The sequence below is a fragment of the Panthera leo genome, chromosome B2, assembly GCF_018350215.1.
Source record: "Panthera leo isolate Ple1 chromosome B2, P.leo_Ple1_pat1.1, whole genome shotgun sequence".
Classification (NCBI taxonomy): domain Eukaryota; kingdom Metazoa; phylum Chordata; class Mammalia; order Carnivora; family Felidae; genus Panthera; species Panthera leo.
This window is the reverse complement of record NC_056683.1, coordinates 116285171-116310155: the sequence shown is the minus strand read 5'-3', so window position 1 is coordinate 116310155 and position 24985 is coordinate 116285171. Positions and strand designations below refer to the sequence as shown.

Genomic DNA, 24985 nt, shown 5'->3' with positions numbered 1-24985 from the left:
TGAGAAAATTCATTCATAAATGAACTCATTGTGTGACTTGGCTTTTGGTTTTGATTTAAGCTGGTCAGATTCATTCCTCCTCGTTCGTTGCCTTCTGCCCTGCTAAAGTATAGTTTTCAAAAGGTTAAATATTTATGACTCGCAGGCAAATATGTTGTGAATACACGTCAAAGATTTTATTTAACTCAATGAGGGAAGAAATAAGATGATGAACTGGTCTAAAGAGCATTTGAGAATCTATACACACACAGACATATACATAAAGGAATATTAAGATAAGATTTCTCAGTTCGATAAAAAATTGTTACCTTCAACCAGACAAAATTTATTTATATTTCTATGTGACAAAAATCTACAAGATACCTTTGACATTATAGAGTTATAAAATAGGCCAGTCAACAGAAACTCAAACCCAGTACTGCACTGAAAGAACACCCAGTGATTTCTTTTGTCTAAATTTTGAATTTTTTTTTTGATATCCATACGCTAATACTCTTAATTTTGGTGTGTCCATAGTCCTCTAACTACACTCACTCCCTTGGTGATCTCATCAGTCTTGTGGCTACAAATAACATCAATGTTCTGATGATTCCCATATTTACACTTATAACTCCAGACTCATTATCCAATTGCCTATGGTACAGTGGTCTTAAGTATCTAATGGATAAGTTTAAAATTAATATCTAAAACCAATGACCTGGTTTTCCTATCTGTAAAAGCCCCACTTTGACTACAACCCCCCATCTCCAAATAATGCCTACTCTATTCTTTCAGATGCTTAGAAGTTATCAGTACTTTATTTTCTCATACTCCATAGGCCATCTTCATTTTGCCTTAATTACCTCTTTTGATCCCCTTCACTCACATTTTAAGGTTGGGGGCTAAAAATCAACACATGAATTCGGAGAGGGGGAGCACAGTTTATGTCATAACACTCTCACTTTGATAGAAACACTAATCTATCTTCAAAATATATCAGAATCTAATTACTCTTCACCACCTCCCATGCTATCACATTTTATATTATTAGGTATGTCCCTGAAGAGGGCTGAGCTCTAGAGAGACAACCTTCCCAAATAAAGCAGGACTTTGATTTGTCCAAGGATAAATTAGTAGTTCTCCAAACATGAAAATACAAACCAGGAAAGCTCTCCAGAGAGTCCATTCTGCTGAAAGGTTCAGTAAGTGGTGGTATTAAGAAGAACACTATTTCTTTGATTTATAATTACTATGTAGCTATTCCTAATATCCCCAAGCACATATAAAAACAACTTCTCTCTTTAAGTATGTTGTGAATATTCTTTCATTTTTTTAGTCTCAATTTTTTGTGTTCATTTATGTAAGTGATAATGGCCACTGTTCAAAATAATGGATTTCTCTGAAGTACATGTCACTCTAAAGGAATCTGAAATATGTTGATGTTCTATGTGTGTATGTATTTGTGTATTTATGCAGAAAGGCTCTGCGTTATTTTGCTGGGACTTCCATAGCAACGTACCACAGACTAGGTGGCTTACACAGTGGAGATTTATTTTCTCACAATGCTGGAGACTAGATTTCAAGATGTTGGCAGGGTTGGTTTCTTCTAGAGGCCTCTCTCCTGGGCTGGTAGATGGCCATCTTCTCTCTGTGTCTTCACAAGGTCTTTTCCCTGTGTCTTCACAAGGTCTTTTCCCTGTGTCTTACCCCTTTCTTATAAGGACATCTGTCATGTTGGATTAGGGCTCACCCACATGACTTCATTTTTCCTTAATTACCTCTTTTAAATCCCCTTCTGCAAGTACAGTCACATTTTAAGGTATTGGGGGCTAAAACTTCAACACATGAATTTGGAAGAGGGGGGGAGCACAGTTCATGTCATAACACTCTCATTTTGACAACGGGCACACATTTCATGTCACTTAGGTTTCTGGCACAAATGCCCAAGAGTGAGCTTGAGTCACTAACCTGCATATCAAGATTCCAAACAAGAGAATTTCAGGCACAGCCTGGGAGATCCTTTCCCTTCAAGTGCTCATTGGGTCTGAAGTATGTACTAATTTCAGTCAAGCAGATGAGTACAGTACAACAGGTTTGTATTTCTCTCTTGATTCAACAGAGATTAAAAGACATTGAAAAATGCTTTTGCAGTCCTGCATTAGCAGGAAGTCATATCTTCTGCAAGTGGTAGTGAAAGACTATGCTCTGTACTTGGGAAAGCTATTGTATTTTGTTTCCATAATAATTGTAGATACCAATTATATTCCCTAATAATTCAGTAAATATTTCACATAAAATTGAGATTTTTAATTTGTCAAAGTAGTCTTTTCCTCTGTTGTTAAGCAGAAAATCTAGAAGAATTCTGTAGTTGGAGACAATAGGCTAAATCAAAGAAGGAGAAAATAGTTATGATTTTTAAAACCACTAATTGAAACTTTGCCAGTGTTCTAGTGCTTTGGGTCTGAAATCTGCTCAGTTTCTTATATTCCATTGTCAGCTGTGCTCACCATGGTAACTTCAATAAAACTCCCTTCATAAATGTTTTTCTTCTGAAGTGCAAAGCACCTTCTTAAAGAAGGTTGACAACCTGGTAGGAGTGGGTGTTTGAAAAATAAATGAAAAGTATTCTGTCTTCTTCGTGATTGGGCTGTGGGTGGAAGGAGGTGAGGAAATTATTGAGGGGATTAAGGTTGGGTGAAGGAAATGTTTTGCTTTGGGATAAAAATCTGATTATTGAGGTAGAGAATTAAAATATGCCAGAGAAACTTTTCCTGTTCATAAAATTTCCTTATTTCTCATCTTAGAATTTGGACAAGTTTTGTCCATACAAATTCATGATCCACTTTTGAATATGGATTTTGTCTGGGACAAATTTAGCCAATACCTGATTCAGTGAATTCTGCTTGGGTCCAGATCAGCTTTCTTGGGAATATTTTGGAAAACTTAACTAATGTGGGGCTTGAAGCACACATCAACTCTCTCTGCATTTGTTCCAGTTCCTCCCCCATAAAATAGGGAGGCAGTAGAAACCCAAGTTCTCAGCCTTAGTCACACATTAGAATCAACTGGAGATGTTTAGAAAATGCCAATGCCAGGGCCTTACTCAGAGACTAACGTCTGGGGTGATATACAGATATAAGAATCTTTTCTTTTTATATGTACCCAAGGCAATTTTAATGTCTAGCAAGAGATGAGAACCACTGTACTTATTGATTTCAAAGGGCCCTTCCAATTCTACCATTCTAAGGCATTCACCTACAAATCGACCTCAACAGGACTTGACTCTGATAGGATTATTAATTGAGTACCTTTGCTTTCAAATTTGTTATATTTCTTTCTGTTGAGGCTTCAGGAAAGAAAGGCATTAACTTTTAATTTAGGAACTTAGCATCTTTATTTCTGTTTATTCACTTATTTTCCAGGTAAGCACAAATCTTGTCAGTGTTCAGTGGAGAAGGAACATCTTCATTTTTAAAACACATTGGTTCTCAGTTTTATGACTTAAAGATGCCTCAAAAGGCATTAACTTGATTTAATATTATTTTTTTTATGTGTGAGGAAATGGCCAAGACAAAGTCAACAACAATAGATTGTTAGAGGACTCTACAACTCTATGACATAGTGGATACTTTCTCTCTTTAGAACAGTGGTTCTCATTCCTGATGGAACTTTAGAGTTGCCTGGGAAGCTTTTTAAAAATATTCATGCCCAGGCTACATCCTAGACTAAATCAAGCTTCCCCAGAAATTCCAAAATGGAGCCATGATTGAGATTGCTTGATCTAGAATGAGGTTATATAGGCAAATGATATCAAGCAACTGGCTAATGGTGAAATGCTGAGTGTATTAGCCATCTCCTTGATTAGAAACAGCACCTTCTTTCCCCTTGTGGATAGCACTGTCAAAAAGGATTATTTTTCTTTTGTTAAAATTACCATGTGAAGGAAGTCTGTTCTTTTACATGTTCGGCGTTATTAGACTACAACTATTTCTACTGAAGATGGCAAATGAAACACTTCCTTCTTAAATTGATGAATAAAATCTAGGTCAGTCTTCTCAAAGACCCCTTTGAAGATGATTGAAAGAGTAGATAAAAGAAGAACTAAACACAGACTTTTTTTTAAGGAAATTAATTTGTTAAATCAAATTATCACTCAAAAAGACTCAGCAATGTACTTCTATTAAGTTTCTGGTTTATTGTTTCCTGGTAAATAAAAATGCATTTCAGCATTATTCCTCTGTGATTATGTATACTGTGATATTCACTGAAAATTTAAGGAGCCCATAGTCTCAGTAATATAGTATCAAATGTGTGCTTAATTGTCATTCTGGAGCTTGGTTCTGGTGTCTCCCCAAAGCCTATAAATCATTATCAAACAAGAAAATCAAGTAATTAAGCTCTCTTGCCAGAATCTGATCTATACTCTCTAAATACATGCTCAGCACAAAAAAAGTATTCATTCATATGGCTAGTTAAACTCTCTAATAATAAACCTACATCAGGGAAATGATTTGCTAATGCTTTCTCAAACATAGGGAGTAAGGAGCTGATTTCCTCCCAAACATGCCAAATCCATTGTTGTTTTCAGTGGCCTGAACAGAAAGCCAAAGATGATGTACATGGAAAAGGATGAAAAAAGTTTTAATAGGAGTTAATAAAAACAATCAAAAAGTTGCATTCACAAATTACATCTCAGCTTTTCTTGAGATGACTTCAAGGCATGTTGCAAATTCAATAATTTATGGTCAGTTGCCTTTCATCTTTAAAATCACACAAAACAAGCAATTATTTAGAATGAAATAATTGGTTTAATATTCATGGACTTAAGTTGAATTTAAAGTCGGTCTGGGCTCTGAATCAGCGCCATGAGTACAGAAATAATTCAATATACATGCACAAATTAGTTTTAATAACGTATATAGGTAAGATATATTTCTTTTACTTGATATACTTATTTTGAAGGGCCTTTCTTGGAGTTAAACCTATTAGTTGGCTGGGCATGATACAGGTTGAACGCCCCATAGTTCCAGGGCCTTGGCAAAATTGACCTCCAGCGGCTTGCCTGTGCCTTTCGTGAGCCTCAGAGATCGGATGCAACCTCGGAACCTAATGTTGGTTGTCAGGCCAAACTGATTGAGGCCATCTGAAAAAGAAAGCAAAAAAGACTCAGTTTTGAAATGTGGCTTCCATGTTAAAGGTATTTTTAAAGTTTAATTCCAGTGTAATTAACACACTGTATTACATTATTTTCAGGTGTAAAATACAGTGATTCAAGAATTCCATCTACAACTCAGCGCTCATCAAGACAGGTGTGCTCTCAGTCCCGTTTACCTGCTTCATCCATCCTCCCACCCACCTCCTCTCTGGGAACCATCTGCTCTCTATAGTTAAGAATCGGTATTTCTGGTTTTTGGTTTTTGTTTTTTGGTTTGTCTTTCTTTCTTTTCCCCCCTTTGTTCATTTGTTTTATTTCTTAAATTTCACATATAAGTGAAGTCATATGCTATTTGTCTTTCTCTCACTGGCTCATTTCACTTAGCATTATACCGTCTGATCTATCTGTTGCAAATGACAGGATTTTATTCTTTTTATGGCTGAATAATATTCCATTGTATGTATGTATGTATATGTGTGTGTATATACACATATACACACATACATACCACATCTTCTTTATTCATCTATTGATAGCCATTTACCTGCTTCCATAGTTTGGCTATTGTAAATAATGCTGCAATAAACATAGGGGTGCATATATCCCTTCAAATTAGTATATTTTGTGTTTGAGTATATACCCAGTAGTGTGATTATTGGATCATAAGGTAATTCCATTTTTAATTTTTTGAAGAACCTTCATACTTTTTCAGTGGCCACACCAGTTTGCATTCCCACCAACAGTACACAAAGGTTCCTTTTATTTCACATCTTCTCCAACTCTTGTTGTTTCTTGTTTTTTAATTTTAGCCATTCTGACAGTGTGAGGTGATACCTCATTGTGGTTTTGATTTGCATTACCCTGGTGATGAGTGATATTAAGCATCTTTTCATGTGTCTGTTGGCCATCTGTATGTCTTGTTTAGAGAAATGTCTGTTCATGTCTTCTGCCCCTTTTTTATTGGATTATTTGATTTTTGGGTGTTGAGTTATATTGGTTCTTTATATATTTTAAATACTAACTTTGTATCAGATATATCATTTGCAAATACCTTCTCCCATTCAGTAGGCTGTCTTTTAGTTCTGTTGGTTGTTTCCTTTGCTGTGCAGAAGCTTTTTATTTTGATGTAATCCTAATAGTTTATTTTTGCTGTTGTTTCCCTTGCCTCAGGAGACACATCTAGAAAGATGTTGTTATGGCCCATGTCAGAGAAATTACTGTCTGTGCTCTCTTCTAGGATTTTAACGTTTCAGATCTTATATTTAAGTCCTTAGTCCATTTTGAGTTTTTTTGTTTTTTTTTTTTGCGTGTGTTCATGGTGTAAGAAAGTGGTCCAGTTTGACTCTTTTGCATGTAACTGCCCAGTTTTCTTAATACTATTTGTTGAAGAGACTTTTTGCTACTGCATATTCTTGCCTCTTTTGTCAAATATGAATTGTGGGTTTATTTCTAGGCTTTCTATTCTGTTCTATTTTCTACATGTTTCTGTGCCAGTAGCATACTGGTTTGATTATTACAGGTTTGTAATATTACTTGAAATCTGAAATTGTGATACCTCCAGTTTCGTGTTTCTTTTTTAAGATTGTTTTGGCTATTTGGAGTCTTTTATGCTTTGACACAAATTTTAGGATTGTTGCAGTGGCTGGTGGGGCATGTGACTCTTGATCTCAGGGTTGTGAGTCTGAGCCCCACACTGGGTGTGGAGATTACTGACAAATAAATCTTTTTAAAAAAAAAAAATTAGGATGATTTGTTCTAGTTCTGTGGAAAATGCAGTTAGCATTTTGATAGGGATTGTTTCAATCTGATGATTGCTTTGGGTAGTATGGATGTTTTAACACTACTTGACCTTCCAATCCATGAGCATGGAATGTCCATTTGTTTGTGTCATCTTCAATTTCTTTCATCAGTGTTTTATAGTTTTCAGAGTATAGGTCTTTCTCCTCCTTGGTTATGTTTATTCCTAGGTATATATTTTCTTGGTGCTTGTACATGGGGTTGTTTTCTTAATTTCTCTTTCTGCTGCTCATTAATTGTGTATCGAAATGCAACAGATATCTGTACATTGATTTTGTATTGCAACCTTACTGAATTCCTTTATCAGTTATGGTAGGATTTTTTTTTCTTTCTTTTTTTTTTTTTTTTTGGTGGAATTTAGGGTTTTCTATATATAGGTATCATGTCATCAAATAGTGAAAATTTTACTTCTTCCTTACCAATCTGGATGAATTTTATTCTTTTTTTTTTTTTTTTTTTTTCAAATCTAATTGCAATGGCTAGGACTTCCAGTACTATATTGAAGAAAAGTAGTGAGAGTGGACAATTTAGTCTTATTTTTGACCTTAGTGGAAAATCTCTCAGTTTTTCACCATTGAGTACGATGTTAACTGTGGGGTTTCATACATGGTCTCTATGAACCTACTTTTGTGGTATGTTCCTCTAAACCTACTTTGTTGAGGCTTTTTATCATGAATGAATATTGTACTTTGTCAAATGCTTTTTCTGCATCTGTTGAAATGATCATATAGTTTTTACCCCTTCCTACTTGATCGTGGTGAATGATTTTTAAAAATGTATTCTTGGATTCAGTTTGCTAGTATTTTGTTGAGAATTTTTGCATCTAATTTCATCAGATATACTGGCCTGTAGTTTTTTCTCTTTTTTGTAGAATCTTATTCTGGTTTTGGTAATGCTGGCCTCATAGAATTAAATTGGAAGCTTTCCTTCCTCTTCTATTTTTTAAGTTTGAGAAGACCATGTATTGATTCTTCTTTAAATATTTGGTAGACTTCACTTGTGAAGCTCTCTGGTCCTGACTTGTGTTTGTTGGGAGTTTTTTGATTATTGATTTAATTTCATTTCTAGTAATTGGTCTGTTCAAATTTTCTCTTTCTTCCTGACTCACTTTTGGGAGGTTATATGTTTCTAGGAATTTATCCATTTCCTCTAGGTTATCCAATTTGTTTTCATATAATCTTAGTATTATTTTATAATCCTTGGTATTTGTGTGGTGTGGGTTATTTCTCCTCTTTCATTTCTGGCTTTGAGTTCTCTCTCCCTTTTTTTTCTTTGAGTCTAGCTAGATGTTTATCAATTTCGTTGATCTTTTCAAAGAACTAGCTCCTGCTTTTATTGATCTTTTTTTTTTTTTTTTTTTGGTGTTTCTATTTCATTTATTTTTGTGTTAATTTTTATTATTTCTTCTGCTGTTTTTAGGTTTGTTGTTCTTTTTCTAGTTCCTTTAGGTGTAAGTTTACATTGTTTATTTGAGTTTTTTGTTTTGTTTTTTTTTTTTTGCTTTTTGATGTAGGCCTGTATTGTTGTAAACTTCCCTCTCACAACCAACTTGCTGCATCCCAAAGATTTTGGACCATTGAGTTTTCATTTGTTACCATGTATTTTTTAAATTTTTTATTTGATTTCTTGGTTGACAAATTTATTGTTTAGTAGCATGTTATTTAATCTCCATGTATTTGTGTTTTTTCCAAATTTTTTCTTGTGGTTGATTTCTAGTTCCATTGTATTTGGGTCAGAAAAGTATGTCTGTGACCTTTTTAAATTTGTTGAGACTTGTTTTGTGGCCTAATATGTGACATACTGTGGAGAATGTTCCATGTGCACTTAAAAAAATGGTATTCTGCTGTTTTAAGATGGAATGTTCTGGATCTATCTGTTAAATGCCTCTGGTCCAGTATGTCATTCAAAGCCACCCTTTCCTTATTGATTTTGTTTAGATAATCTATTGATGAAAATGGGGTGTTAAAAAGGGGTGTTACTGTACTATTAGTTTCTTTATACTTGTTATTAGCTTTTTAAATTTTTGTTATTTGGGTGCTTCCATATTGGGTGCATAGATATTCACCACTGTTACATCATTTTGTTGGATTTTTCCCTTTATTATTATGTAGTGTCCTTTTTTGCCTCTTGTTAAAGTCTTTGTTTCAAAGTCTATCTTCCCTGATGTAAGTATTGCCACCCTGGCAATACTTTTCATGTCTATTTGCATGATAAATATTTCTCCATCCCCCACTTTCAATCTGCAGATGTCTGTTGGTCTCAAAAGAGTCTCTTGTAGGCAGAATATAGATGGGTTTTGCTTTTTTAACCATTCAGATATCCTACGTCTTTTGAATGGAGCATGTAGTCCATTTACATTCAAAGTATGTATTGATAGGCATGAATTTATTGCCATTTTGTTATTTTTTTTGTGGTTGCTTTTGTAGAGCTTCTCTGTTCCTTTCTTCTCTTGCTCTCTTCTCTCATCATAAGTTGGCTTTCCTTAGTGATACACTGGATTCCTTTCTCTTAATATTTTGCATTATCTGTTACTGGTTTTTGATTTGGGGTTACCAGTAGGTTCGTATATAACATCATCTGCCTATGGCAGTTTGTATTAAATTGATGGTCGCTTAAGTTTAAACCAATTTTTTCACCTCTCCCCGCCCCACACCCCCCAAAAAAACTACATTTTAGGTATATGGTGTCATACTTTACATCCTTTTATGAGTCCATTGACTGGTATTTTTTACAGATACACTGATTTTTGCTGCTTTCGTGCTTTTTGTCATTTTAATTACTATGTGTTTTGGTGTGGACCTCCTTGTGTTCATTTTGTTGGGGGATTTTTGTGCCTCCTGGATCTGAATTTCTGTTTCCTTCCCCAGGTTTGAGAAGTTTTCAGTTATTCAGTCTTCAAGTAAATGCTCTGCCCCCTTTTCTCTCTCTTCTTCTTCTGGGATCCCTATAACGTGAATGCCATTACTTTTGATGGAGTCACTGAGTTCTCTAAGTCTATTGTCATTTTGCCTATTTTTTCCTGTCACCTGCTCAGGTTGATTACTTGCCATTACTCTGTTCTCCAGGTTGCTGATTTGTTTTTCTGCTTCCTCTAATTTGCTATTTATTCTATCTAGTGTATTCTTAATTTCAATTATTGTATTCTTCACCTCTGATTTTGTTTTTTCTCTCTTTGTTAAGGGTCTCAACATGTTCTCCACTCTTTTTTTCAAGTGCTGTATCTTTATGATAATTACTTCAAATTCTCTTTTATGGATATGACTTATTTATGTTTCACTTAGGTCTCTTGCTGTAATTTTGTCTTGTTCATTTAGGACATTTTCCTCTGTCTCCTCATTTTGTCTGTTTCTGTGTGTTAGGAAAGTCAGCTAAGTCTAATGCCCTTGAAAGTAGTGGGTAGGCACGCACTTTTAACAAGGTCTAGCTGGTCATCTGCCCTGAGAGAACATGTCTCTGCTGCTGAGACCAGGCCAATCCACAAAACGCACATGAGCAAGGTGCCTAGTTTTAGCAAGGTGTGCATGCCCTCTCTGGGAGATGGGACAGAGGCCCTGTAAAACATGAGGTAGGGAGATGCAGTATTGAGCCCGGTTTTCTGAGGGAGGGGATCCACAGCACCAACATCCAAGCAGGCTGGGCTGGAGGGGGTGGGGCTTGGTCTAAGCAAGTTAAGTAGGGAACAGTTCCTGCAGGTGGCTGTGTGTTTGTGCTGGGGGGCAGGGGAGGGAAATGGTGCTTTCTGGCTTCTTTATTTCTGGGGGAGCCTCCCAGCAATCTCTGTCCCTCTGGGACAGTAAATAACTCCCCTCCCTTATGCCCCAGGTGTTTTTCAAACTGCCGCTGCTCTGCTGTTATCTCTGGGCTGTTCTTTGTGCTGTCTCTTGAAGGGTGGGGACTCAGTCTCTTACCACCCTTCTGGCTCTCCCAGAGAGAAGTCTGTTGATTTTTAAGGTTCCAGGCTTTAAGTCTTGCTGGCTGTAAAAGCTCACAAAATTTGGCCCCTCCTGTTTTCAAAGCCAGACGTTCCCGGAATTGCCTTCCCCATGTAGACTCCCCAGTGTGACTCTGTTTCTCTCCCCTCTGCATACCGTGCTCCCTCACTTCCACCAAGGGCCTGTGGTCCTTTAACTTCTCACGGAGTCTCTGCCCTTCCTACCTTCTTCCCTGTGGCCTCTTCTCTACATTTTGTTGTGGAATTTTTTCTTCCAGTCTTTTCAGTTCATTTCTGGATTATTTATAATGATAACATGTGTTATCTAGTTGTATCTGTTGGATGAGGTGAGCTTAGAGTCCTCTCTGCCATCTTTGCTGAAAGTTTTTTAAGGCCCTGTTTTAGTCAGCTGTTAGCTTGAGATTAAATTGGAAGCCTGTTTTAAGCAAAGTTAGTGATTTTGTGCTTAGCTTCGCTAACAGCTAAACTTGTAAAGTTTCTATGGTTATGTACGCTGAAATTTGGAGACATGTAGAATTGTACATTTTAAGATAGCAAAGAGTTTGGTTTGGAATGAATGAGTTTACAACTCTGATATATTATGGAATTTTATTTAGTGAAACAAATCAATTGATCAAATATTTTACTGAATTAGGATATGGGCTTTCAATGGTGACTTTATTACTTTCTTCATTGTAAAAATACATCCTGAAAGGTTAAGTAGGTTGAAAACTCACACAAAGTATTTTCTTTGTTGAGGAGACACTCCATTCTTTCAGTAGGCCTAGTAAGTGCTAACTAGGATCCCATTTCATAGACTCTAAGTGGAGAAATACATTATCTCCTTCAAAGTACCTTGGAGGGTATCCCGATTGAAGCAGAGGTAGGCCCTTTTCAAACCCAGAAGCAACTTTGGAAAAAGGAGCTCTGAATTGGTCCCCATTTCTCCTAAATCTTTCCCTCCATTAACCACTGCTGAATATATATTTTGCTTTTTTTATTAAGCAGAGGAACTTTACATGGGAACGGCAGTTTCTCTTGCCAACACGCTGAAAGACCATTCCAAGAGTCTGTGTTATTATAGTATTTAAAAAGAGGTGGTTGGGTTATTTCTCATCAAGTTGGGCACTCTTGTTTATGGGCACTTTAGGTAACTCTGTGGTTTATGTGCTCTACTTAATGTGCTGGACAGGGGTTTTGAATGCAGATTTATTGCTTAGGTTTCTTTGTAATATAAACATAAATGCTATAATAACCTAAGGGGGAAATTAGCTGTGTTTAACCCAATGATTTCCAGAACTTGAGGAAATAAGTTCCATAACAATTTATGATTCCTCTGGTATATTGATTTTCAAAAAATCAGAAAGAACACCAACTCTGACTGTTAAATGCCTCATATCTTTTATAAGCAAATTCATTTCCTCTAGCCCCCATCTCCTCATGAATGAAACTTTGGGGGCTATCATGTAAAGTTCAGCCCCATGTGGTTTATATAAGTAATATGCTCATTTTACACACTTGAAATTTCAGGTGTTATTTATGGGAGTAGATTCTAAAGCTAGGAAGTATACTTAAGCACACGTTCTTGGACATATTTATAGAAATATATAAATATTTTAAATCCACTAACAAATTCTTGCTGGGGTAGATAAGGCTCACCTGGGAATCCTCCAACAAACACGGGGTCATTTGTATCAGCTGATGTAGATGCCTGGTTGGGGCTCTGGGCTACCACCTGGTTCCCATCTACCGTCAGCTCAATGCGGTGTTTGATCTTGTTGGCTGTGACTTTATGCCATTGTCCATCACACAAATGCCCAGGGATCCCAGCATCATAGACAGCAGTGAATCGGCCGGCACCATTGTCCACATGAAACATAAGCTAGAAAATAGGAAATTGAACAGTCACAGATGGTTTCATTAGAAAGGTTTCATGATGGTTTGCATAGCAAAAATTGTTATGTCTCTAGGAAAAAGGCATCGGCTGGAATAGTTAGAAATGAACATATCTGAGACATTTTAAAAATTAAAAAAAAATCTTGACAGAAATTAAAACACAGATTTAATGACCAGGAATCACAAAATATGTTCTTTGTTTGGAGCAAGATGTGTGAGACGAGTAATAATTCTGCTTTCAGAAAATGTGATATGAGTCTAAGTGATAAAAAATAAAAAAGAACCTCATATACACAGGGACAAATTCTACCACAGATCTTTATTGAGTATGAGAGTTCTTAGTGAACCTTTATAAAATTTCTTAAAAGATGTTTAGAGTAATTCATTAATTTGATTTACAAATTCATTTTAGAGGATTATTGGTTTTGCAAAATGTAAGCTTTTGAGGTTTTAATTGTATGTATACTTTTTTTTTCCTTCATGGATTCCATTTTATATGCAGGATTGCGAATAACATAAATTACTTTTTTGGGCAAGCTTCATGTCACAGGTGCCAGAGACTTTCAGCCAGAAGGCCAGTTAAATTCTTAACAATGCAGAACTTAGATTGGAAGTTCATGTCTAAATGAGAAAAACCTGTTTTCAGTAACATGGAACAGTCCCTGAAATTTGAGATGACAGAATTCTTTTGAAGCTGAGGAAGAAAAGAAACATATTGAAACATTGAAAACAGTCAGTCTTGCAACACGTTTGACAAGGTAAAAGAAAAGACACGGGGTTTTTAAAAAGATGAAAAACTGCAATAGGTGAAAAGTTTGTAAACTGAACAGGGATGTAAAAACAAAACAAAACCTTAAGGTTTTACTCTATTGGGTGGAGTTTGTAAGAGCAGGACTTGGTGAGAAATACACATACATTGTAATGGAACTTGATACTCTGACAAGCTGATAGTAACTGGTTAAAAGCGGGCAATGAAATGAAGCGAACTCCAACAAGATGTAGCGAACGTGCTTGAAAATCTGGCAAAGCCATAAGTTGTTGCTTGTCTGTTCCCCCTTTCCTGCCTCTGTACTCCTGGATCTTTTTGCTTTATTGCCTTTGAGGATGGTTTGAAGATAGGAGGGAGAGTCTTGAGGTCACTCTGTGGTCTTTCTTCTTGGGAGGCAGCAGCAGTATACGAGTGGACATATGAACAGGGGTGAAGCATGAGTCCTATTTAAGAGCCAGACAGAAAACTTGGGCGACTCCTTGCTTTGCCTGCCTCTCTTTACCTGCTGCCTGCAGTACAAAGTATATACACAGGTCATCTTGCGGCAGGTTGCTGTTCATAGGCAGGGAGGGACGGGAGAGGTGTTTGGAATTAGCTTATCCATTGTAAGCAAATTGGCAAAATAGATTATGTTGATATAAATTCAGTATAAATCAGTACTTTTTTGAAATGGTATCTAGATGATTTTTAAATAGAAATTGAGAAACTGATGTGTCAGTTGGCCATCTTGACTTCTGAGATGTGCCTACTGTGGTATAAGAGGCAAACACTGATTTTAGACAATCCAGGCCCCCTCCTGTTTTTCCCATTGGAATCTACAGTTTTACATACAGTGTATTCACAAAGAGGATATCAGTGTACTTTTAGCAACAAGTAAGAGCTTGAGATCTAAAACTATTTGGCCCATTATGTGTCAACACAATTGGCTTACTGTAGAACTAGCACACTTAAAGCTTACACTGGTCTACAGAATAAGTGTGTTGAAAACACACATTAGAGATAATCTAGATAGATGGAAAGATACAATCTAGCTTTCTCCCAACAAAGAATACAGCAAGGCTTCACAATGTAGATGTTCTACATATGAACAACAATATCATGAGGAAATCAGAAATAGGTAGACAGCTGACACTCACCTTTTCATCAATCATTTCGACACCCATTCCATCCATTTTCTGGCTGCTGATTCCTAGAAGAACTCCAGTGGTTCTAGTTGTGCGGAATTCAAATTCTACAAGAAGGTCCAATCCCACTTTGAACCCATCAACTGTAAAATGAAGATTAAAAAAAAAATGTGGATTAGAGTTTAGGGATTGTTGATTCAAGTTTGTACAATGCAATGGTTTAGATCTCAATTCAGATATTCGTCAATTATAATAAGTTCCAGACTCTCCTATGGCCTATATTTCCACCATCGTATCATGTAACACTTTAAAGTTATTGCTTCTTTTCTTGGTTGTCTTCCCTCCTAGCATGTAAATTCTGTGAGGGCAATTTTATTACTGTGCCTACCAAGGTGTCTGGCACGCAGGGAAGTTTAATACATAGTTGTTGAATAATTAAATGGATGAACACACACGGAGATTGGCTCAAAGAATCCCATAGCAATGCATGGTTCTATTGGAAGTCTTCCTGTTGGATTAGGTCAAGCATTTCAATGATTATTCAGTAAGATTTTACTAGGCTGCTCTAAGATTACTGTTTCCATTTTTTTTTTTTTTTTTTTTTTTTAAATAAAGAAAGGAACTGTAAGCATGATTTTGAAAGAGAAGATTCTGGGACATAACTAGGTTTTTCCAGTTCATCCAAGTAAGTTTTTTGTATAATTTCCTATATTTGATTCATTGATTTAATCTTTTAGGAAGTATTTAAGACATGCCTCTTAGAAACAAAGCCATTCAATATGAACAGACCTAGAAAATATCAACTGCATGGAGTATTAGAGAAGAACTACAGAAATTTTATGCATGTCTTCTATTTATTAAGAAATAAATGCTATTTGTAATCACAGTTGCCTCCAATGAAGGGTAGTGTCTATTATGTGAAAAACGTATTGTTCTACTGAGAACCTTGATGGGTTGGGATGTGCAAAGGTGGGTTTAGAGCAGATTTTAAGAGAAAAAGAAGCTGAATTGTCCTGCAAAATAAAACAAAGTGCTTGTTTTTGTCCCTGAAAGGGAGAAGTGAGAAGAAAGGCACAACATGAAACAGTTCAGCGGAAGACAGAGTGAATTGGCCAGTAAAAACCACAGTGATCAGGTGGCTGAAAAGGTTTTAAGGACAAAGATGTCAAAGGTTTAATTGAAGCTGTATGTTTTACAATGATGAAACCTTCTCTAATCATCCAAGTCTTATAAAGATTGCATTACACTGTCTGTTGAAGGGATGGGAGGAGTTGTTGGAAATTGGGGAAGTGGCTAATTTTCTGGTCCAGTTTGATCCAGAATGAAAAAAAAAGAGCCCAGGCAGAATAGCAAGTCAATAAATTAACTGCAGACGCCGAAGCTTGCCATCAAATTTGACCAAGAGATTGTTAGCCATCTGTGAATTTGAAGAAATCTTGGGGAAGGCTTTGGGTTTTCTCTGCACATGGAATGTAGGGCTCATCATAACCACCAATATTTTAATGTTTAACAAAACCTGTGTTTATCTGTTTTCTGCCTCAGCTATAGGTGAAGTTTCCAAATTACGCTTTGTCTGAGGGCTCTGGCCTTCCATCTCTGAAAACCTTTGTATGTGAGCATTTATCTCACCTTTTAAATCTTAGCTCAAATGTCAATTTTCCCATAAAGCCTTTCCTGATTTCCCCAACCAAAATTAATGTTTCTTCTAAATATCCACAGAACCTTGCTTGTATATCTTTTGTAGTTTTAAATCATATGTACTTGACTTGTGATTTCTGAGAGCACTGAATCTTACCTATTAATAGTATATTTTTTGAAAAAAGAAACATTTACTTCTGTTCCCCATGATAACTTCTATACATTATGTGCTCATTAATTTTTTTCTAACTCTAGGACTGAACAGTCCATCTTAAAGTATGTTAAGGTCTTTTTTGTTGTTATATATTTTATATTTTTCTTTCCAAATTGTACATTTACTATCAGTGATCCAGACCTGCTCTGGAAGTGCTCATTAGTAAGGGACAGATGCCTAAAGTCAGGGAAAAGTGCCAATCGTCATCACCATCGATGAGAAATGGGTACCAGTATGTGTCTGTCATGGGTATGAGTGGGAGCTCATGACATGGAGTATTAAAAGAAGTTGAAGAGAGGAAGAAAGAAAAATGCTACCTCGCCTTCAGAAAGGTAGACAGGGAAAACTGAAAAGTAGATAAATTACATGTATAAACATATGGCCCTTCTTGTAGAATTACACTTATTTTTTCTATTAAATCTTCTCACAATAAGACACATTAATCTTTAAGAGACTTTTTGTTATTACTACTATCCGTTTTTATTTCTGGTTTAAGTGTACTAATTTAGGAAATCCAGGACTTTTATTTTTCCATACAAGCCAGAAGTTAATATTTGGACCTATTTAATATTCAACAGGAAGAAAATGGAAGTGCCTCACCTGCTTTGGCAAAACCTGTTCCATCAAAATATGTTCCTTTCTGAGCATTAGCAAAACACGTTCCAACGTGGAAACTGGAGGTTGGTTGTTCAAGATCCACAGGGGCCTCCGCCATCTGAAAATTCCTGATGCAGCCATCAATGCTGTAGGTCACCTAAATATTCAGGTCAGACAAAAACAAATAGCAGGTTTTAGCAGAAACTTTGCCTTTATATGGAATTCAGTAATTTGTGGGGATGCTCTGTGCTTGTAATCATCACCCAGTTTCCTTAAGACAGCCCCAAACTACCTAAATCTGTACCATCATCCCAGGCTTCACAAAATGGGCCCACAGAATCCTCTGTTGGCCTCCTCAACTAGGATATATCTAGCCTATATCTAGATTGTTCTGATATTCTAAATAGTGTACATTGTGACTCTCATGGGACCACTGGTTTGGCAGACCTATGTGCCCCATATGAATATCATAACTTTTCATTAGTTCCTTATGCTGGTTCTGGTCCAGGATGGTGATGTAGAAAGAACCTGAACTTACTACCATGGACACACCAAATCTGTACCTATTGATAAAGCAATTCCTCCTTTAGAAGAATTGAGGGCCGACTGAATAGCTTCTGCACAGCAAAATGGCAACCCCTGACCCAATGAACTGCAATGGGAAGGGATAGTACTGAGGGACTGAGAGGAGATTTATGTGACCTGGGGCACAGAAAAAGAGCAACTAGTATATAAAAGGCTCAGCCCCAGAACCCTGCCAAATGGTGAGGGAGCTGCTGGAACTCTCTGGGTCAGACAGGCTAGTGAGAGCAATGGTTTATGTACTTCCTCCACCTTGATAGCATGGACCACTCCAGGGTCCAGGCACCCCAGCTGGCCTATTGCCTTGTGAGCCCCAGCCCCGTAGCTTATACCAGTGCCAGCTGTCCCAGCAAGGCAACCCCAGAATGGTGCACACTGGGACACCCCTGTTCAGTTCTCCCTACAACTCCAGCCATGACACCAAGGTGACACAGGAACAATGAATGCTGGAACACTCCAGACCCATACTACCTCAGCTCCAGATGGCATTCTGTGGCAACCCTGGCACAGAGCAGTCCAGGACCTCCTGACTGATGCCTGTTTTGGCTCCAGCAGCCCCAGCAGGGGGCTCCCTGCACTGAGTGCCCCATGAACCTCCAGGCCATACATGCCTCAGTTTCAGTTATTACCAGGGTACCCCTTGCAGGGAGCACCCCAGGATGCCCCAGCCCACATCCCACTTCAGCTCTAGCCACCCCAGAAGGGCATCCTCTGCAGAAGAGTCCCCAAATATCCCAGCTTATACCCACTTCTGTCCTGCCAGGGTGCCCTCTGCATGGACGGCATTAGGAACCCCTGACTTGCACACGCTTCAGTTTTAGCTGTCCTGACAAGGCACCCTCTATGCAGAGAGCCCCAGGACCACCCCAGCACATGCTCAGTTCAGTTCCAGCCAATCTACCAGGCAAGCTCCAGCAGAGAGTGCCCTGTGACCCCCAGCCAGCCAGGAAGTCACCAGGCACACATAGCCTGCACAGGGGATGACCATACCACAAGACTGTTCCTTAAAGTTTCGGAGAAGTAGCTTTTCCACTTAATTCATAGAAACACACACAAAATCAAGCAAAATGGAGAGACAGAGAAATATATCCCAAACAAAAGGCAAAACTTCAGAAAAAGAACTAAATGAAACAGAGATAAGCAATATGCCTAGTAAGGAGTTTAAAATAAATGATTGTAAAGATATTCACTGGACTAGAGAGAAGAGTGGAAGAATTCAGTGAAAACTTCAACAGAGAGATAGAAAATATAAAAAGGAACTAATCAAATTTGAAGAATATAACTGAAATGAAAAACGTATGAGAGGGAACAGATTACCAGATGTGGAAAAACAGATCAGTAATCTGGAAGATAATAATGGAAAGCACCCAAGCTGAATAGCAAAAAGAAAAAAAAAATAATTTTTTAAAAAGTGAGAAAGAGAGTGAGCATGTGAGAAGGGGAGGGGCAGAGGGAGAGGAGGGAAAGAATCCCAAATAGCTACAGGTTGTGAGCACAGAGCCTGATATAGGGCTTGATCTCATAAACTGTGAGATCATGACCTGAGCTGAAATCAAGAGTTGGACTTTTAACCAACTTAGACACCTAGGCACCTTAAGAAAAAAAGAATTTTTTTAAAAAAATGAGGATAGGTTAAAGGATCTTTTCGACAACATTAAGAAACAAACATTTACATTATGGGGGTGGCAAAAAACTTCCATAACCTAGAAAAGAAAATAGACTTCCACATTCTAGAAGTACAGATAGTTTCAAACAAAATGAGCCCATGGAAGTCTACACAATGACATATAATAATTAAAATGCCAAAGATTAAATATAGAGAATTTTAAAAGCAGCAAGAGACAAGCAAACAGTTATGTAAGAGGGAAATCCCATCAGGCTAGCCATTGATTTTTTAGTGAAAACTTTACAGGTTAGAAGAGAGTAGCCTCACATATTCAAAGTATTGAAAGAAAAATAAAACTCACAACCAATAATACCGTACCCAGCGAGATTATCATTCAGAAATGAAGGAGAGATAGTTTCTCAGACCAAAAAAAGTTGAAGGAGATCATCACCACTGAAGTGGCCTTGCAAGAAATGTTAAAAGGACTTCTTTAAATAGCTAAGGCCATGATTAGATGTCAGAAAATAAAAAGATGTAAAATATGACAACACATACATAAAATGTGGAGAGAGGAGTGAAAATGTTTTTCAGTATGTGTTTGAATTTAAATGACCATCAGTGTAGACTGCTATATCCTTAGGATGTTATATGTGAGCCTCATGGTAACCACAACTCCAAACATTTAATAGATACAAAACAATAAAGAGAAAGAAAGCTATACATAACACTACAGAGTCATCAATCACAAGGGAGCAAAAGAATAAAGGTTCAGAGAAGAACTACAAAAACAACCAGAAAGCAATTAACAAAATAGTAGTAAGTACAAACTTATCAATAATTACATTAAACATAAATGATCTAAATGCTCCAATCAAAAGACAAAATGGTAGAATGGATTAAAAAAAGCAAGATCCATTTATCTGTTATATAAAAGTGACTCACCTCAGACCTAAAGACACAGGCTGAAAGTAAAGGGATAGTAAGAGATATTCCATGCAAATGGCAGCGAGAAAAAAAAGCCAGTGTAGCAGTACCTATATCAGACAAAAAAGACTTTAAAACAAGGAGTGTAACAGAGACAAAGGCATTAAACAATAAGGGATGAACCCAACAAAAGCTATAACAATTATAAATACGCACATAAAGTACATAAAGAAGATATTAACAGACATAAAAGGAGAAATTGACAGCCACACAATAATAGTAGGAGACTTTAACACTCCGGTTCCATCAATAAATGCATCATCCGGGATGAAAATCAATAAGGAAATAGCGTCTTTGAACGACACACTAGAGAGATGGACATAACAGATATATACAGAACATTCAATCTCAAGTTAACAGAATACACATTCTTTTTAAGCACACATAGAAAATTCTCTAGGATAGATCACAGGTTAGGCCACAAAATCCGACTCAATAAATTGAAGAAGACTGACATCATATCGTGTATCTTTTCTGGTCACATGGTATGAAACTAAAAATCAGTCATAACAACAACAAAAAACTGGAAAAACACAAACATGTGGATGCTAAGCAATGATATTAAACAACCAATAAGTCATTGAAGAAATAAAAAAAAATACATGGGGACATGAAAATGAAAACAGACAAGGTGAAATCAGTTCTAAAAGGGAAATTTATATTAACTTATAGGCCTACCTCAAGAAACAAGAACAATCTCAAATAAATAATCTAACTTTACACATAAAGGAACTAGAAAAGAACAGACAAAACCAAATGTGAGTAGAAGGAAGGAAATAATAAAGATCAGAGCAGAAATAAATGAAAGAGACAAAACAATAGAAAAGATCAATGAAACCAAGAACTGGTTTTTTGAAAGATAAACAAAATTGAGAAACTTTTAGCCGGATATATCAGGGGAAAAAAAGACCCAAATAAATAAAATCAAAGATGGAAGATAACCACCACCACCACAGAAATACAAAGGATTATGAGAGACTACTATGAAAAATTATATGCCAACAAATTGGACAATCTAGAGAAATGATTCGTTCCTAGAAACCTACAATCTTCCAAAACTGAATCAAGAAGAAATAGAAAGTCTGGACACATAAATTGCTAGTAACAAAATTGAATGGGCAATCAAAAAACTACCAACAAACTAAAGTCTTAAACCAGGTGGCTTCATAGTCAAATTCTACCAAACATTTAAAGAAGAGTTAATACTTATTTCCTTTAAACTAGTCTAAAAAGTAGAAGAGGAAGGAAAGCTTTCAAATACATTCTATGAGGCCAGCATTACTATGATACCTAAACTGGACAAAGATGCCACAAAATAAGAAAACTACAGGCCAATATGTCTGATGAATATAAATGCAAAAATCCTTAACAAAATATTAACAAACCACATTCCACAATATATTAAAAATGTGATCAAGTAGGACTTATTCTGGGGATGCAAAATAGTTCAATATTCAAAAATCAACAAGATACATCACATTGAACACAATGGAGAGCAAAAATCATACAAAAATCATCTCAATAGATGCAGAAAAAACATTCGATAAAGCTCAACATCTGTTGATAAAACCATTCAACAAGGTGGGTTTAGAGGGAACATACCTCAACATAGTAAAGGCAATATGTGAAAAAGCCAGAGCTAACATTATACAGAAGGTGAAAAACTGAGAGCTTTCCTCTAAGATCCAGAACAAGATGAGGAAGTCTATTCTTGATACTTTTATTCAACATAGTACTGAAAATCCTAGCTGCAGCAATCAAGCAAGAAATAAAAGGTATCCAAATTGGTAAGGAAGAAGTTAAACGGTCACTATTTGCAAATAACATGATAATACATAGAAAAACCTTAAAGACTCCACCAAAAAAACTACTAGAAGAAAGAATGAATTCAGTAAAATTGCAGGATACAAAATTAATACCCAGTAATTGATAGAATTTCTATATACTAATAACAAAGTAGCAGAAAGGGAAATTTAGAAAACAATTCCATTTACAATTGTACTGAAAAGAATAAAATCCCTAGAAATAAACTTAACCAAGGAGGTGAAAGACCTATACTCAGAAAACTGTAATAATCCGATGAAAGAAATTGAAGATGACATAAATGGAAAGATATTCCATGTTCATGGATTTGAACAATTAATATTGTTACATAAATATTGTTAAAGCAATCTACAGATTCAATGCAATCCCTGTCAAAATACCAAAAGCATTTTTCACAAAACTAGGACAAATAATACTAAAATTTACTGAAATAGCCAAAGCGTTCTTAAGAAGGAAGAAGCTGGAGGTAACACAATTCTAGATTTCAAGGATACTATAAAGCCTTAATAATCAAAATTATGATACTAGCTCAAACACAGACACACAGATCAATGGAAAAAATAGAGATCCCAGAAATAAACCCACACTTATATGGTCATTTAATCTACAACAAACAAGGTAAGAATATACAATGCGGAAAAGACTTCTTTTTTAAAAAAAATTTTTTTTTTTAACGTTTATTTATTTTTGAGACAGAGAGAGACAGAGCATGAACGGGGGAGGGGCAGAGAGAGAGGGAGACACAGAACTGGAAGCAGGCTCCAGGCTCTGGGCCATCAGCCCAGAGCCCGACGCGGGGCTCGAACTCACTGACCGCGAGATCGTGACCTGAGCTGAAGTCGGACGCTTAACCGACTGAGCCACCCAGGCGCCCCAAGACTGTTTTTTTAACATATGGTGCTGGGAAAGCTGGACAACTACATGTAAAAGAACGACACTGGACCACTTTCTTACCACCATACACGAAAATAAACTCAAAATGGATTAAAGACCTAAATGTGGGGGGCACCTGCATGGCTCAGTTGGTTGTGTCTGACTCTTGATTTCGGTTCAGGTCATGAGTTCGAGCACCACATCCAGCTCTGCGCTGACAGTGTGGAGCCTGCCTTGGATTCTTTCTGCCCCCTCTCTCTGCCTCTTTCTCTCAAATAAATATTAAAAAAAAAAAAAAGACCTAAATGTGATACGTGAAACCATAAAACTCCTAGAAGAAAACATCAGCAGTAATTCCTTTGACCCTGGCCTTAACAACATTGTTCTAGACATGTCTCCTCAAGCAGGGAAACAAAAGCAAAAATAAGCTATTGGGACAACATAAAAAGTTTCTGCACAGCAAAGGAAACTATCAAGAAAACAAGGCAACCTACTGAATGGGAGAAGATATTTGCAAATGACATATCAAATGAGGGATTTACATCGAAAATGTATAAAGAACTTATACAACTCAACACCAAAAATAACCCAACTAAAAAATGGGCAGAGTATATGAATAGACATCTTCCAAAGAAGACATACAGATGGCTAACAGACACATGAAACGACGCTGAACATCATTAATCATTAGGGCAATATAAATCAAAACCACAATGAGATATCTTCTTACATTCTCAGAAAGGCTAGCATCAAAAAGACAAGAAATAACAAGTTTCTGTGAGAATATGAAGAAAACGGAAACTTTATACACTACTGTGAACAAGGGGAATGAAAACTGATACAGCCACTGTGGAAAACAGTATGGAGGTTCCTCAAAAAAATTAAAAATAGAACTACCATATGATTCAATAATTCCACTACTGGGTATTTACCCAAAGAAAAAGAAAACACTACTTTGAAAAGATACATGTTCCTCTATGTTTAATGCAGAATGATTTACAACTGCCAAGATAAGGAAGCAAAGTAAGTATCCAAATGGACGAATGGGTAAAGAACACGGTATTTATATGCAATGGAATATTACTGAGCCATAAAATAGTGAGATCTTGCCATTTGTAACAACATGGATGGACATAGAGGGTGTTATGCCAAATGAAGTAAGGTAGAGAAGACAAATACTATATGATTTCACTTATATGTAGAATCTAAAACACACACACGCGCACACACGCACACACACACACACACCACAACAAAACAAAACCAAAAACAAATGAATGAACAAACAAAAACCAGAAACAGACTCATAATTACAGAGAACAAGTTGATGGTTGCCAGAGGGGTGGAGGTGGGGGGATGGGCAAAATGGGTGAAGGGGAGTGGAAGGTATAGACATCCAGGTATGGAATGAGTAAGTCATGTGAATAAAAGCTATAGCATAGGGAATACAGTCCGTAGTATTGTAATAGCATTGTATAGTGACAGGTGTAGCTACACTTGCAGTGAGCACAACATAATGTATAAATTTGACAAATTACTATGTATACTTGAAACTAATGTGACATTGTGTCAACTGTATAATTAAAAAAATAACTTAATTAGTCCCTTATGTTTTTATTTCATGTTTCTATTAATAGTTTATTAGTTTAATAGTTTATTAACCTTACTATCTCTATATACATTCCGTCATAATCTAATTTTAAGTTCTATTTGAAAGATAATTAAATTTGGCTTAGTGTTTCTTCCTTATGAAAATCTAATGGAAGCTTTGGACTCGTTCCCAAGAAAATGTACATACACTTGAAAGTTTGCATGATGCGTTTAGAATTTAGGGACTGTACACATAATTCAATCATACTCTGCTCCCTTATATTTCATCTGGTTTTAGGGACACAAGTTAATCACTCTTGTCATTTTCCAGAGACTCTCATTGTGATAGGTTTAGGTATCATATCTGATAGCTATGAAAGGAACGTAATACTGATCACCCACAAGAGGAACCAAAGGCTGAGAATT

General features: G+C 36.5%; 1 protein-coding gene across 4 annotated transcripts in view; it reads right to left on the bottom strand.

The window, feature by feature from the left end:
- Positions 1–4147: 4147 nt before the first annotated feature.
- Positions 4148–24985, bottom strand: part of LAMA2 (laminin subunit alpha 2) — a 609036-nt gene continuing 588198 nt past the window's right edge. For all 4 annotated transcript variants that reach the window (XM_042939791.1, XM_042939793.1, XM_042939792.1 and 1 more), the window contains 4 exons: positions 17104–17257; positions 14664–14794; positions 12522–12744; positions 4148–5122 (listed from right to left, as the gene is read on the bottom strand). In XM_042939791.1, the coding sequence (XP_042795725.1) occupies positions 4965–5122; positions 12522–12744; positions 14664–14794; positions 17104–17257 (666 nt within the window). In that variant the 3' untranslated portion in view covers positions 4148–4964. The remainder of the gene's footprint in view (positions 5123–12521; positions 12745–14663; positions 14795–17103; positions 17258–24985) is intronic.